Below are 15,766 nucleotides of genomic sequence, written 5' to 3'. Positions count from 1 at the left end.
ATAAAAGCTTAATATAGCTTATGTCTGCCTTTGTGTTCCTCTCTCCTCTTGGCAACACAGCAAAGGGAAATGAAGATTTCCCACATCTTTGACACAGTTTTGCTTCTAACAGAGTTGGGTATGTGTACATGTTTTCCCTTTAAGTATAATCCCTTACATTTCTCTGTTAAACGTTGCTTTGGTCCTCTCTGCCCAGTTTCCCACTCTCTCCAGATTAATTACAATCTTCCTTTTCCAAATTTGATAAGCAATCCATCAATTTCATTGTCCTCATTTAAAGTATTGAATGCTGGCCCCAAGATTGAGCCCCAGCTCCACTGGTCGCTCCTGTCTCCATCCGCAGCCATTCCTGCTGAGCAGAGCGCGCGTCCTGCCATCGTGCGAGTCTGCGGGCACGTGTGTGTGTGTGGGGGGGGGCCTGCCTGGCTACACATCATGCATGTGCAGCCTCTGCCGAAGCCGGCGCGGGCCCTCTGGGGCATTTAGCCGTGCCCCGGGGCTCCTGTTCCTGCCCAGGAAAAAGCACCGGAGGCAGGGTCACGCCGAGTGGCTCACCGACGGGGAGTCTCGGCCGCCCCTTAACGGGGAAGCCCTCGGGAAGCTTTGCGGAAGACAGGCGGCGCCTACAGCTGGACCAGCTCCCGGCCGAGACGCTCGGCCTCTCGGCTCGGCCCCCCTTTCCCGGGGAAGCCTCGCCGGGAGCCTCCGGCTTCCTCCAGCCCTCCGCGAAGCCGTCGCCGTCCGCGCCTGCGTTTCAGCGGGGGCGCCAAGGCGCAACCCGAGGCCGTCCCCGGGAGGCGGCGGAACGGAGAGCAGGAGCCCCCTCGCCCAGAGGAGCCGCTTTCTGGCCCGTTTCCCGCCGCCGCGCTTCCCGGTTCGCGCTCCGCGCGGCCTCGGCCCTCTCGCCCTCCGAAGGCGGCCCCGAAGGCGAGCCCGGCGGTCCTGCGCGGAGCCCCGCACGGAAGGAAAGACCGCCCCGCCCCGCGCGCCTGCGCAGTGGCGGCGTCAGGCAGGCCGCTGGGCTCGCGCCTTCCCTCCCCCGCCAGCATCCGGGTCCTTCCGCGCGGTGCAGCAGGTCGGTAGGCGGGAAATGGCGACCGGCCGCTGCTGTAGCTGCTGAGCGCGACCGAGCCCCGGCGGCGGCGCTTGGTGCGACCCGCGCGGCGGGGGAAGCCTGCCGGGCCTGGGCTGCCCTGCCGCCGCGGTGCCGGGCTCCGGCGGCGGGGAGGCGCCGGGCTGCCCCACCTTCCCCTCAGCGCTTCGCAGGTAACCGCCGCTAGCGGCGCGGGAGGCGGCGGCGGGCTCGGGCAGCGCGCCGTGGCCCGTGGCTCCCGCGCAGGCCTTCCGCCCGCCCCCCGCCGGCCTAGGCCGAGCTGCGCGCCGCGGGCGCCCCTGTTGCTCTGGCGCGGCGGGCGCCTGCGGGCCGGGCCGGCGCGTGCCGCCTCCGCCGTGCCTGGCGTGCTCTGGCGGGCCCTTAGCAACCGGGCCGGCGAGGCGAGCGGAAGCGGCGGTCCAAGGTCATCCGCGCGCGGGGAGCCTCCGCCGGACGATCCGGCCGGGAGCCGCTGAAGCGCCCGGAGGGTTAGCCCTGGCCGAGCCCCGGAGGCACGCTCTTCCCCGGGCGGCGGCAGGAGCCCTCGGGCCCGGGCAGCCGCCTTTGTTCCCCGCGGTCGGCACCGGGGCTTCCTCTCGGCGGGCGGGGAGCCCGAGACCCCCGGAGGGGAAGCCGGCGCAGAGTTTGCCTGGCTTGGGCCGCTTCACCTGCTCGCGGCCGGGTGGGGAAACAGCGGCCGAGTCCGTAGTTTTTAAGCGCTTTCTCTGCGGACGAATTCGGTTTTATCATGACTTTATTAAATACACGAAGACATTCTGAAAAACCGGCTGTTTAGAATTTGGCACAATAGAAATAATGGGCAAGAAGACTAGCAGTAAACAGGGAAGAGAAGTAGCGCTTTGTGAAGACTTAAGTAGGAGAGGGATGGGGTGACTAAAGTGTGAATTTACCTTTGGAGATTTCTAGGTACAGGACAGTTTAGAGACACTTCTAAGATGGTTTCAAATTTATTTGCTCATTAATTACTGTTTGCTTTTACTGGACAAATAATGTAATCTCTGTTTTCCATTTTTTCCATTAGTAAAATGGGAATAATACATCACAAACTGCTGGCGCTGCAAGGGTTAATTACTTAATGTTAATAAAAGGATTCGAAGATTAAAAAGGCCCTACAAGTAAGTTACTAAAGTTATTAGTTGTTGAAGTTTAATAGTGATTTTTATTTATTCTACTTTTGAAGAAATGGAGACACCACTCACTGTGATGAATGTTGTTTTTGGATGGGAGAGGAGGAATAACCACTGTGTTTTGCCTTTCCTGTTCATCGTAAGCATAATTTAAATGTTGCTGTAGTGACATGCATGCATTACACCTTCTCCTGAGCTATTACTTAACGCTTCAAGGAATGGTTTTTATAAATGTAGTCATCAGGGGTTTATGAATTTTCACTTGGCACGGTAGCTGGCCATAATTTGCGGCCATGAGTAATCCTTCTCACCACCATATCCTCTGTGTATGCCAGCTAACTTGGAGTCTCTCAGTGTGCTCTGGGCATTGGAAGAGGCAGAGGCTGACTAAATCTGTTGTACTTTCTGCCTGCTGTCAAACTGAATAGAAAAAAAGCATAAACTGCTGCTTTCTCTTCTAAACTTACTTGAGTTCTATTAGTGCTCCCTTGGGCCTAGTCCAGGTTAGCCGTGCCCCAGGATCCCAGTGGATGGCTCAGAAGGAAGATTGTCCCCTCTGAAAGGGAAGTGAGGGCGGTTTAAAATGAAGGAAGGCAACCCACCAGAAAAGAGTGATGGAGTCTGCAGATTGCAGTAGAGAAATGCTGGATGTCATGGCTGGCCAAAGTATCTGCAGACTGTAGGACGTATAGTGAAACACCTTTTGAGGCCGCCAGATGGGGGAAAGCTCCAGTGAACAAGAAAAAAAACTAGGTTTTTCTCCCCCAAGGGGGAAATTAGACCCAGAAAAAAATAAACTTAGAAAGCTGTGTTGCACTAGATCATTTACCTCAGCTTTATTGCTCTGACTGGCAGTGGCTCTCCAAAATCAAAATGACAACTCTTTCCCATTAGCTGCCATGCAATTATTTTACTCCTAGACCTTTTGCATGTGCGTCTGCCATAGTTTGGGTAGAAGAGGTGAGCAAGTCCTTGAGGTCGGTTGGTGATGTGGATTTATTCTTTGAGAGTATTGTGTGTAAAAAGACAAGGGCACGCTTTATTTGCTTTCTTACAAACATTTGTAGCCTAGCTTTCTGTACCCTGAGGTACCCTGTACTCTTAGAGGCTTGGCTGCTCGACTGCATGCCAATTAGTTCAATTAATCAGGGTAATTGCTTTGATTCCTTAGATGTTTTGTCCTTTGCTAAAAATTCTTAACTTTTCTGAAAAACTCTGTGAGACACTATTTTAATTTGTGGATGGTTTTGTTATTTAGAAGTGACTGGTACTGGTTTCTGGAATATTATTCTAGTTCAGTCTTTTTAGTAATGTTGCACTCTATTAATGTACTTAGCTTCAATCATGTCAAAAAGTAAATATAATTCATGTACACTTATTTCTCTTTTTTAAGAGAAATATTTTCAAAAATATCAATATTTTAACTTCAGAGTATCTAAAAGGCAAAGATAATATACAGGTAGTCCTCCACTTACAACCATTTATTTAGTGACCCAACAAAGTTACAACAGCTCTGGAAAAAGTGACTTTTTTAATAGCCACTTTTCCACGCTTACAACTATTGCAGCATGCCCATGGTCATGTGATCAGAATTTGGATGCTTGGCACCTGGACTGTATTTATGATGGTTGGAGTGTTCTAGGGTCCCCTTGTGCGACCTTCTGACAAGCAAAGTCAATGGGGAAGCCACATTCACTTAACAATCGTGTTACTTAATGGCAATGATTCACTTAACCACTGTAGCAAGAAAGGTCATCAAATGGAGCACAATTCATTTAACAACTGCCTTGCTTAGCAGCAGAAATATTGGGAATTATTGTAAGTTGAGGGCTACTTGTAATTGAAGAAAAATGAAACCGGGACTTTGCAATCATTTATTCAACAAAAAATTAAGAAACATGCCATTTTCTTCTGTAGAAAATTAAGCAGACAGATCTTGACTTTAATATCTGATTGCCCTGTTTGGCAGAAACAGCCTTAAGTAGGAGGCTTGTTGCTGGAAAAAAAAAGAAAAAAATTAACTTGTGATTTATGGGGTTTGATGATTAGAAAGAGTAAACAGTGAACAGAAGGAAATTACATAGGAGTCCATGGCAGATTTTACTCTGCTAGCCATAGCCAACTTTAGGGGACAGTGCTCATCTCTCTTTTAAGCCAGTGTTGTCTGAAGATGTTTCCATGGTCCTGTGGCCAGCAGGACATCACAGAACGCTGTTGCCTTCCCACCGAAATGCTCCCTGTGTATCTACTCGCATTTGCATGCTTTCAAACTGCTCAGTTGGCAGAAGCTGGAGTGAGACGAGAGCTCACCCTGTCACACGGCACTCAGGTCTTAAAACTGGGGTGTTGACTTTCCAGCTAACAAGCCCAGCATGTTAACCTTTGAGCCATCGTGCTACCCAGGTAATCTTAAGAGAAGGTAAACTATAAATGTAACTGCTATTAAGAAAAATAGCCCACTTCTTTGTAACTTATACTCTTTTTTGCATTTATTTTACTTGCTACTTTCCTTTCTTTTTTGTTACAAAATTTATTTAATGCAAATCATATATAAGAAAAGAAACATCCTTAAGTAGGCAATTCTTATAACTGTCTACCAGTCTCTGACATGCACTAGGAGGAATATTTTCTCTTTCAGTGCAGAATTTTTTCAACTGCAATGTTTGAAGGATGTCATGAAAGTAGAGACTAGCGTGTAGGTAATCATACTTACTTTGTGGCTCAGACCAACCTTTTTTCCCCCCTTGTCCTTGTCCTAGTAACAGTGAAGGATGATTTTCAATCCACATGAAAAAAGACAGTGGCAAACTAAAATCTCATTCCTGGGCTTCTCTCTAGGTCTTCTTCTCAGCATGGGACAAGAGCAGGCCAAAGCAATCATTAAACGGCATGTGACAGATAGAGTGCCAATTGGACCTAGCCAGGTCCCCAACTTTTATTGCCAGTGAGCCCAGCCGCCTTTATATCTCCCCGCTACTCTCAGATACCAACCTCCTATAACATGTAGTGTTGCAAGGTTCTGTGCAGTAGCAGTTTAGATATGTCAGAAGGTGACCTACGTTACAAATTAGTTTTCATGAGTATCTGGACTGTTGTAGAGTGTTTTGTATTATGATAGATTTGGTTTCCCATGCTCCCCTACACCCAGCTACTACTCCTATCCCTCCTTTTAAATTCTTTTAAAATTTTTGTTTTTATACTTTTTAGCTTTTATGTTTAATTTTTATTCTCTTGTATCTTTTATGCTTTTTACTCCACCTCTTTTGTCCTGGTCTTTGACTGTAATAAACGTTTTGATTTAACTTGATGCTTCTCCAGACAGGTGGCCTTACATTCTCCTCAAGCACCCACTGGTACAATGATGGATTCATCGTGAATTCTGATAGTGAGTGGCCCTGATGCAAAGCTTTGCCTTGCCTTGCCTTGTAGTTGGTATCGGGTTCTTCTGGTAAAATGCTCTTTTTTGGTTTTCCCAGAATGTTATTGCCTCTCAGATAAATCTATATTTGCCTCATCTGTCCAAAGCCAGAATGGTCTTTTCTTAGGTGTTGAGTCTCGCTCTTAGGTTCTTTCTGTCAGTAAAGTTTCCTCCTGGCAGCCTTCCCATGATGATCTAATTTGTGCTACTTCTTCCTAATGGTCGATCCATTGCCTTTAACATCAGTAGTGGCAAAAGCTCCCTGTAGGCCACATGATGAAATTTCAGGGTTCTTAGAGACTTTTTTCAGCATCTTGGTCTCTGCTCTCAAGCTAAACGGGTTGGGACAGCCTGGCCTAGGCAAGTCGGCAGTTTGAAATCTTCTCCGCTTGTAGATGATCTTCTGGACAGTGGAATGATTGATGTCCACTTTTGGTAATCTTCCATAATCTCTTACCGGGCATTTATAACCTTTCTGAAGGCTTAAGAGAGCTCTTTTGAACTAAGTATGATGATACCATACACCAGACATGTCAAATGGGACATATCAGAGCTTTTTTCCCATTGCCAGCAATGGGGTGGGCGTGGTTTCGCTGTGACGTGTCCGGCCTGTGGGCAGGCAGTTTGCCCACCCCATCCATACACTAAAGCAAATCAAACTAAATTTCAATAATACATGTTTGTCCCAGGTCCTTTCTAACAATTTGAATCATCATGATTCTGATTTTAGGTATTTGAGGTAGTAGTAAATGTAAAAGTGTACCTACTTTTTCCACATGCATATTGTGCCTTTATGTCTTACTATAGGGTCTTACAAAGATCACAGTGGGCTACAAAATGTGAAGGTGCAGATATTTATTCAACTATATCCCATTTATCTGTCAGTATTGTTGAAATAAGACTAAATATTTGTAGTGGAAATACGCTGAAAAAGTAAAAGTCAGTGGTGTGTACTCACTTTTTATATGATTGTACATTCTCTCTTCCTGCTTATGTAATTTCTCAGCTACTGTAGATTCATGCTGTGTCCACCTTAACTGCTCTTTCCATGTCATCCTATTGCAGCTGAGTTTGAAGAACCTAGGAACACCAATTCTTACACCTGTTTTGGAGAAATTCAGTTTTGAAATTGCTATGATTTAATAGCTATGCAAAAGATGATACTAAATAAAGGTACTATCTGCTAAGCCTGATACATAATTTCTGTTTGTTTTGTAGCTTTAAATGTCTTATTCTAGCAAACACTTCCCTAGGCTTTGCAGCAAGAATATTATAGGAAAGAAGAGATGGTTAGCTTTTTAGATAGTGAGGTTTTTTATCGTATTTATATCCTATCTTTTTTCTGGGAACTAAAGTATATGTACAACTCAGGAAGCATGGGAAACTCTGAAAAAAATGATCATAAAAGCCCAGTCCAGCACAATACCACTGAAAAAGAAAAGAAATTCAAGAAAAAATCAGAGCACAAAGCTCTTTCTGACAAACTGAAAGACAAAAAGAACCTCCCTGAGTCCTACGGGACAAGGGCAGTATATAAGTCCAATAAACATAAACATAAATACAAAAAATGAAAAGAGCGACACATAACTAAGGCCAATTATCATCAGACAGCCAGAACTTGCAAAGATGAAGTCAGGAAAGTAAAAGTTCAGAGTGAACAAAGACTTGCAACAGAAATCGGACAATAAAAAAAGTTTGTTTCAACATATTAATAACAAGAAAAAAGTCAAGAAAACTAGTCCACTAAAGAGAGAAGATGGCAAGGAAGTAACAGCACTAAGCAAGCAGGAAAACCTATAGTATTTCAGACAAATGACTGTCTAGTCTCTTTGTAAAACCTCCAGTGATGGAGCATCCACTGGCTAATTGTCATCACTGTTAGAAAGTTTCTCCATAATTCCAGGTTGCTTCTCTGGTCAGTTTCCAACCATTGTTTCTTGTCCTACCCTCTGGTGCTTTGGAGAATAACGTGACCCCCTCTTCTTTGTGGCAGCCCCTCAAATGCTAGAATACTGCTATCATGTCACCCCTGTTTTTTCTTTTCTTTAGACTAGCCAAAGTCAAGTTTTGCAGCCGTTCTACATGTGTTTTAGTCTCCAGGCCTTTGATCATTTTAATTGCTCTTTTATTTTATTTTATTTATTTATTTTTATTTTATTACATTTATATACCGCCCTTTCCCGGAGGACTCAGGGCGGTTTACAGGGTAGTTAAAAACCAAAAATACAAAAGTTAAAAAACCAAGTTTAAAAAAGATTAAATTTATCCCTGTATTAGTAAAACCCCAATTAAAATAAATTAATCCTCAGCCTGGGCCAGAGAGCTCGAAGAGCCAGGTCTTCAGGTCCCAGCGGAATGAACGGAGGTCGGGGGCAGTCCTCAGCTCCACTGGCAGCTGGTTCCAAAGGGCAGGCGCCCCCACTGAGAAAGCCCTATTCCTGGGTGTCATCCGCCGGCAATCTCTTACCGGTGGCACCCTGAGAAGACCCTGTGGGAGCGCACTGGACGAAGGGAACTTGATGCCGGCAGCAGGTGTTCCCTCAGATATCCCGGACCCAAGCCATGTAGGGCTTTATAGGTCATCACCAGCACCTTGAATTTCACCCGGAGGGCAACCGGAAGCCAATGCAGCTCGCGGAGTAGGGGTGTTACATGGGAGTATCGGGAGACCCCCATCACAACTGGCGTGGCCGCATTCTGCACCAGCTGAAGCCTCCGAGTGGTCCTCAAGGGCAGCCCCATGTAGAGAGCGTTGCAGTAGTCCAAACGGGAGGTCACGAGCGCATGAGTGACTGTGTGTAGGGCATCTCGGTCCAGATAGGGTCGCAACTGGCGCACCAGGTGAACCTGGGCAAAAGCCCCCCTGGTCACGGCTCCTATATGGTCTTCAAAATTGAGTCGCCAGGAGGACGCCCAAGTTGCGAGCCCTATCAACGGGGGGTACCACCTCACCCCCCATCGTTAGAGATGGAATAGTCTGGTTGACCCGAGATACCGATATGCACAGCCACTCAGTCTTGGCGGGATTGAGACGAAGCCTGTTTCTCCCCATCCAGACCTGGACCGCCTCCAGGCCCTGGGACATCACGGCGAGGGCATCGCTGGGTTGGTTCGGGGTGGAAAGAAAAAGTTGGGTACCCCACCCCGAAACCACGAATGATCTCACCCAGCGGCTTCATATAGATGTTGAACAGGAGGGGCGAGAGAACCGACCCCTGAGGAACTCCACAAATGAGAGGCCTTGGGGCGGATCTCTGCCCTCCCATCAACACCGACTGCGAGCGGCCCAGGAGATAGGAGGAGAACCACCGTAAAACGGTGCCTCCCACTCCCAACCCCCTGAGACGCCGCAGCAGGATACCATGGTCGATGGTATCAAAAGCCGCTGAGAGATCTAATAGGACCAGGACAGAGGAGCAAACCCTGTCCCTAGCCCTCCAGAGATCATTCACCAGCGCGACCAATGCCGTCTCCGTGCTGTATCCGGGCCTGAAACCCGATTGGTACGGGTCCAGATAATCAGTTTCCTCCAGGAACAGAGGGAGCTGATGCGCCACCACACTCTCAACAACCTTCGCCAAAAAGCGAAGGTTGGAGACTGGACGATAGTTATTTAAAACAGCCGGGTCCAAGGCAGGCTTCTTGAGGAGGGTTCTCACCACTGCCTCCTTCAAGGCGGCAGGGAAGACACCCTCCTTCAAAGAAGCAGTTATTACTGCATGGAACCAGCCTCGTGTCCCCTCCCGGGCCGCATAAGCCAGCCAGGAGGGGCACGGATCCAACAAACAGGTGGTGGTGCTCAGCCTACCCATGATCCTGTCCACATCATCATTTTTTCCAAAGTCTCAACATCTTTTTTTGGAGTATGGTGACCAAAATTGGTTGCAGTATTCCAGGTGTGGTTTTACTAGGGTTTTTATAAAGAGGTACTAATACTTTGCATGATCTTGATTCTATGCCTCTGTTTATACAACCCAGGATTGTATTAGCTTTTTTGGTTGCTGCTGCGCACTGCTGGCTCATGTTTATGTGATTGTCCACTAGGAATCTAAGGTCCCTCTTACAGTTTATTTATTTATTTATTTATTTGTTTTTACTGTTACTGTTACTGTTTTTAAGCCAGGTCTCACCTAATCTGTACTTGTACCTTTGATTTTTCCTGCCTAAATAGAAAACCTTGCTTTTCTCCACATTAAATGTCATTTAGTTGGATAGGGGCCATTGTTCAAGTTTGTGGAGAACTTTCTGGATCCTGAGTTTGTTTTCTGAGGTGTTGGCTCTTCTTGCCAGCTTAGTGTCACCTGCAAATTTGATGAGTTCCTCTTCTATTCCCCATCTAAGTCACTTATGAAGATATTGAAGAGTCCTGGGCCTAAGACGGAGCCTTTTGGTACCCCACTGCTTACTTCTTTCCATGTGGATGTAGTGCCGTTGAGGACTACTCATTCAGTATGGTTTGTCAGCCAGCTACAAATCTATTTGGTGGTGATGTTGTCTATCCCACCAAACCTTAAGGGCAGTATATATATTTAATAATAAAACCTATAATAACCCTGTGACATCTTTTGAGAGAAAGGTAGTGCAGTCTGATGTGAATATTAAATTTTAGGCTGACCAATATTTTTTTTTACCTCACTGCTGGACATACTCATTAATCATCTATGTAAAGTGTATGTCATAAATAGAAAAATAAAAATGGTGGCAAACAAGCTTCAATAATAAGTCACAATTTCCTAATCTAAACAGATAAACTTGTGCAGCCAAAACGGCCCTGGGAGTGGGAGTGACTTCTGATTTCCTGTCTTTTTCTGTTGACTGCTTGTGGGAAGCTGGCAGGGAGTTTTGGAAAACAGGAGCTTCAGATGGGCCAAAATCAAGCTGGATAGCTAATCATTGGGGGGGGAGGATAAGCTAAAGACTTAAAATAATGGAATCAAATTTAATAGAAAAAAATATTCAATTAAAAATTAAAAGGAGAGATGGACAGTTGGTTTACCTTTTTAAAAAAGTTTCTAAACTCTAGAACAGGCATGTCAAACTGCCGGCCCACAGGCCGGATGCATCATACTGAAACCGTGCCCACCCCATTGCCGGCAATGGGGGAAAAGTCACAATAGGTCCTGCAACATCATGTGATGTCGCGAGTTTGACGTGCCTTGTCTTGAACTATCTAAAGCCCTGCAGTGCTTTAACCTACATTGTGATGGGAACTTCCTCTAAGACAGACATGTCAAACACAAGGCCCGGGGGCCAGATCCGGCCTGTGAAGTGGTTTCATGCGGCCCACGAAGCCGTCCTGGAAACAGTGAGGGAATGGCCCCCACTGCCTTGGCCCTGGCCCAGAGACCCTCCTTCTGCCAGAGACCCTCAGATCTGTCCCACTCCTGCCCAGGCCCCCATAGGCACCCTTGATGCGAACCATGTAGAGCTGGCTATGCCCACCCAGTAGGCCATATGCACTTTAGCCATGCCCACCCAGTAGGCCACACCCACCCAGACCACACCCACCTGGCCCCCTGAGGGCAACCTCAATGCTGATGCGGCCCTCAATGAAATTGAGTTTGACACCCCTGCTCTAAGAGATTCTGATTAAGTAAGTAATCAAAGTAGTGTTCCTAGTAGTCTTCATTAAACAAGTTGGTTGTACTAGAAAAAAAAGTGAAGCCCTAAAATAATTTTAAGGTGTCATTTGAATTGGAAGTTCCAATCTATGAAATGAAAATCAAGTGTGAGTTTGGTGGACCTTTCCTTGTAGCATATTCCTGCAAGTGAAAATGTCCCTATGAGAAGAGTTGTCTGTGGACCTCAGAAAAAGGGTTTTGATGCTTACAAAGCCAGAAAGTGCTGCAAAATTATTGCAAAAACGTTTAACATCCATTCTTCTGCAGTCAGAATTACACAAATGGAGAAAAAGCACTATTTCAACTCCTCCCTGGAGTAGTTATCCAAAGAACACCCCCCTCTTTCCAGGAAGCTATAGAATGCTTTGCGGGGTCTCAGAGTATCCCGGGATAAAGACATCAGTGTGATGCCTGATGTCAGTGTGCATGATACCACGTGCCTTAAGAAAAACACTGCAGGAGAGTGATATGCATGGGAAGATGCCAAGGAGAAAGCCACCAGACTCCAGAAAGCTACCCACTTCAAGTTTGCCAGAGAGCACCTAGGTCAGGGGTAGGCAACCTTGGCTCTTTTATGACTCGTGGACTTCAACTCCCAGAATTCCTGAGCCAGCATAACTCCCATAGTTGGCTCAGGAATTCTGGGAGTTGAAGTCCACAAATCATAAAAGAGCCAAGGTTGCCTACCGCTCACCTAGGTGATCTAGCCAGCCACTGGAACAGCGTTTTGTGGGCAAATAAGGAAAGAACGTATTAAATGGGTTGGAACTGGGAAACGTAATGTTTGGAGAAAACAAAAACTGCATTTTAAAGAAAGAACCTTATCCTGGCTGTGAGGTATGGGACTTGGAGAATCATAGTCTGGAGTGGCTTTGCACTCAAATGGCTTGTGTGAGAGAACAATGGCTTGTACACTCTTAGCACATTTACCAGAGCATGTGTAGGTATCCATACGTGAGGTGAAGCTTAAATGACAGAGGGTTATATAGAATGATAAACTAAACAAATCTATAACAACAGATCTGAGGCAGAAGAAATTGTCTGTGTTGGCAAGGCTGAAATGCTGAGTCATAACCTGAACTGAATATCTATTGTAAGATAGTTGAAACGGTTATTTAATGAATCACTGCAGTTGTTAAGTGAATTATGTGGTCATTAAGCGAATCGGGCTTCCCCCATTGACTTTACTTGTCTGAAGCTGGCTGGGAAGGTCACAAATTGTGTTCACATGATTCTGGGACACTGCAACAGTCGTAAATATATGCTAGTTGACAATAAGGATTTGGGGACTTTACAGAGAGATTGTAAGTTCAAGTCCCACCTTAGGCATGAAAACCTGTTGGGTGACTTTGGGCCAGTCAATCTCTCTTAACCCAACCTACCTCACAGGGTTGTGGGAAAAATAGGAGGAGGCAGGTTTGTTGGATATGTTTGCTGCCTTGAATTATGTGTAAAAATAATAAAGGTGGGATACAAATAAAGAATTGAAATTTTGGCAGCTCTGGTGCATTGTTTATAATTGGTTTGTGAAATCTTACATGAATAACTATGTGACCTACGTTTTCTTCTGCTGCTTTGCACAATTTATGGCTGTGAATCATTTAATGATTTTTCAGTTCTGACATTAATTGTATTAGTTGGAAGCAGCCAAAATCAAGCCTTCAGTTTCTTTTTTTAATGTTCTAGTTCAGACATGTCAAACACAAGGCCCGCGGGCCACAAACGGCCCGCCAAATGACTGAATCCGGCTGGCACAACTCTCCTGGAAATTACAAAGGTCCGGCCCCCACAACCTTGGCGCCGGCCGGCTGAGCACTTGCTCAGTAGGTGGCAAGTGCACATGGGCTGGTGGAGCCCAGCAACATTTGCAGCTCATTAGCCCCTCGACAGCTCATTGGCCAGAGCTGTCTCCTGCGGCTCCCAGGCAGCCTCCTCCCAGTTCCAAAAAAAAAGTGGGACTAAAAAAATTCAATCAATTCAAACTGCTCACACACAAAAAAAAACCTCTTGAAGTTTGAATTGATTGATTGAACTTCTTTGGTTTGTGGGTCTGCCCACAAACGTCTTTGCTTCTTTGGACTGCACGTGGAGTCAGCGGAGGAAGAGACTGGAAAGGTGAGTGGGACCTTTTTCTACTTGCTGTGCGGGTAGGGGCGGACAGTCTCTGGGTTCCCTGGGCCTGCCTCTTCCCTGCCCGGCAGGTCTCCCCTTGCCCTGCTACACCGCCCCTTCTCACTCGCCGCGGAGCGCTGGGGTCTCCTCAGAGCTGTAGAGCATCGCCTAGCCCAGAAACGCAGGGAAGTTGTGCCCGAGCAGGAGGCAGGAGGGAGTGAGGCGGGACACCGGGGGGAGGGTGAGCAACCCCCAGCCGGTGAGGGGGAGAGGCGCCCGGGCGGGAAAGCGGACTCGAGGCGGCCAGAGAAACAGCCGCGGCTGGCTCCTGACCTCCCGGCGCACGGAGCCGTGCAGCCTGCGCTCCCTGGGGAGACTGCACTGCAGACTCACCTTGGGAGATGAAGAGGGGCTTGACGTGCTCCAGCCCGCCCCGCGGGTGAAGCCCCAGGGTGCGCCGCCGGCCAGCTGCACGTGCAGGTACTGGAAGAAGACCAGCAGTCGGCCCGGCAGCTTGGCCTGTGGTGGCGAGTCAGGCTGGAGTTGACCAGGCGGCCACTCCATGGTACCATTCCCTATCCTGAGTGTGACCTGCGGCGGTGCTGGGCATAGACGGGACGCGGCGTGACGCTAATCTCTGCCTGCTGGAGTGTGGACCGGCAGGAGCTCCTGGTAGGCGTGTTGTGGGTGAGCGGAGGCGCCTGGCCGGGCTGAGGCATGCCCCCAGGAGCGGAGCCACTCCAGCTCCTCTGCTGGCTACTCTGGTGCGCGGGCTCCTGGGCCAGGCGCTGCCGAGGGCGAGAAAGTGGGCGAGCGGAGGTGCCTGGGCTGCTCTGCTGCGCAGGCTCCTGGGCCGGGTGCTGCCGAGGGCGAGAAAGTGGGTGAGCAGAGGCGCCCGGCTGGCCCGGCCCGGATCCTGCAAGAGGTAACTTGCATAGATTTGAAGAGTAGATCCCAGTATAGAGACTTCTGTGATGGTTGAACAACCGATGAGATAGTCCAAACATGACCTACTTTTATGCATCGGTTTTTTTCTGTGTAAAACTGAAGTTATTTTGCCAATATAGGTAATCTCTGACTTATGACCACAATTGAGCCCAAAATTCCTGTTGCTAAGTGAGACCATTGTTAAGTGAGTTTTGCCCCATTTTACGACCTTTTTTCCACAATTGTTAAAGTGGTTAAATTAGTAACACAGTTGTTAAGTGAATCTGGCTGCCCCATTGAGTTTGCCTGTCAGAAGGTTGCAAAAGGTGATTATGTGACCCTGGGACGCTGCAACTCTCCTAAATATGAGCCGGTTGCCACCTATTCGAATTTTGATCATATGGGTATGGGGATACTGTTATGGCCATAAGTGTGAAAAACATTCATAAGTTTTTCAGTGCCATTGCAACTTTGAACAGTCACAAAATGAAATGGTGTATGTTGAGGACTATCTGCAATTGACAAAGTCACCACCTTAACTTAGAATTAAAGGCCCACTTTTAAGGTTTATTGTGGGACGCTAGAGGAAGGATCTGTATAATTTATTTATTTTTCTTTTATTGGATTTATATACCGCCCTTTCCCGAACTCAGGGTGGTTTACAGGGTACTTAAAACACTGATACAAAAAATTAAAAACAATTGAAAGAATTAAATTTAATCCCTGAAAAAATATAAAAACCCCAGTTAAAAACTTTCAGCCAGGGCCGGGAAGCTCGAAGAGCCAGGTCTTCAGGTCCCGGCAAAATGAACGAAGGTCGGGGGCGGTCCTAAGCTCTGCGGGCAGCTGGTTCCAGAGGGCAGGCGCAACCACAGAGAAGGCCCTCCCCCTGGGTGTCACCCGCCGGCAATCTTTAACTGAGATTAGACATAATGATATTTCTTAGTCTTTAATCATTTGGATTTTTTGAACCATGATTTATTTATTATTTATTTATTTTATTTATTTAGTTACATTTATATACCGCCCTTTCCCTGAGGACTCAGGGCGGTTTACAAGGAATTAAAAATCAACATACAAAAGTTAAAACCGAATTTAAAAATATTAAATTGACCCTGTACACAATTAAAACCCCAATTAAAAATTTCTCCTCAGCCTGGGCCTGAGAGCTCAAAGAGCCAGGTCTTCAGGCCCCGGCGGAATGATCGGAGGTCGGGGGCAGTCCTCAGCTCCACCGGCAGCTGGTTCCAGAGGGCAGGCGCCCCCACTGAGAAGGCCCTATCCCTGGGTGTCACCCGCCGGCAATCTCTCACCGGCGGAACCCTGAGCAGACCCTCCCTGTGGGAGCGCACTGGGCGAAGGGCATTTGATGCCGGCAGCAGGTGTTCCCTCAAATAACCCGGACCCAGGCCATGTAGGGCTTTATAGGTAATAACCAGCACCTTGA

At 47.4% G+C, this 15,766-nt stretch overlaps 1 protein-coding gene across 5 annotated transcripts in view; it reads left to right on the top strand.

The window, feature by feature from the left end:
- Positions 1-1,006: 1,006 nt before the first annotated feature.
- Positions 1,007-15,766, top strand: part of CTDSPL2 (CTD small phosphatase like 2) — a 60,601-nt gene continuing 45,841 nt past the window's right edge. Inside the window, exons 1-3 of one of the 5 annotated variants that reach the window (XM_083370940.1) lie at positions 1,007-1,075; positions 2,136-2,229; positions 6,725-6,832. In XM_083370940.1, the coding sequence (XP_083227066.1) occupies positions 6,808-6,832 (25 nt within the window). In that variant the 5' untranslated portion in view covers positions 1,007-1,075; positions 2,136-2,229; positions 6,725-6,807. Of the gene's footprint in view, positions 1,267-2,135; positions 2,230-6,724; positions 6,833-15,766 lie in introns of all 5 variants that reach the window. The other 4 variants (XR_014493470.1, XM_083370939.1, XM_083370942.1 and 1 more) reach the window with 4 other exon arrangements.

Source organism: Vipera ursinii, assembly GCF_947247035.1.
Source record: "Vipera ursinii genome assembly, chromosome: 11".
In the NCBI taxonomy this organism is placed as follows: domain Eukaryota; kingdom Metazoa; phylum Chordata; class Lepidosauria; order Squamata; family Viperidae; genus Vipera; species Vipera ursinii.
Note: the sequence above shows the minus strand (reverse complement) of the source record. Positions and strands in the feature narration are given on the sequence as shown.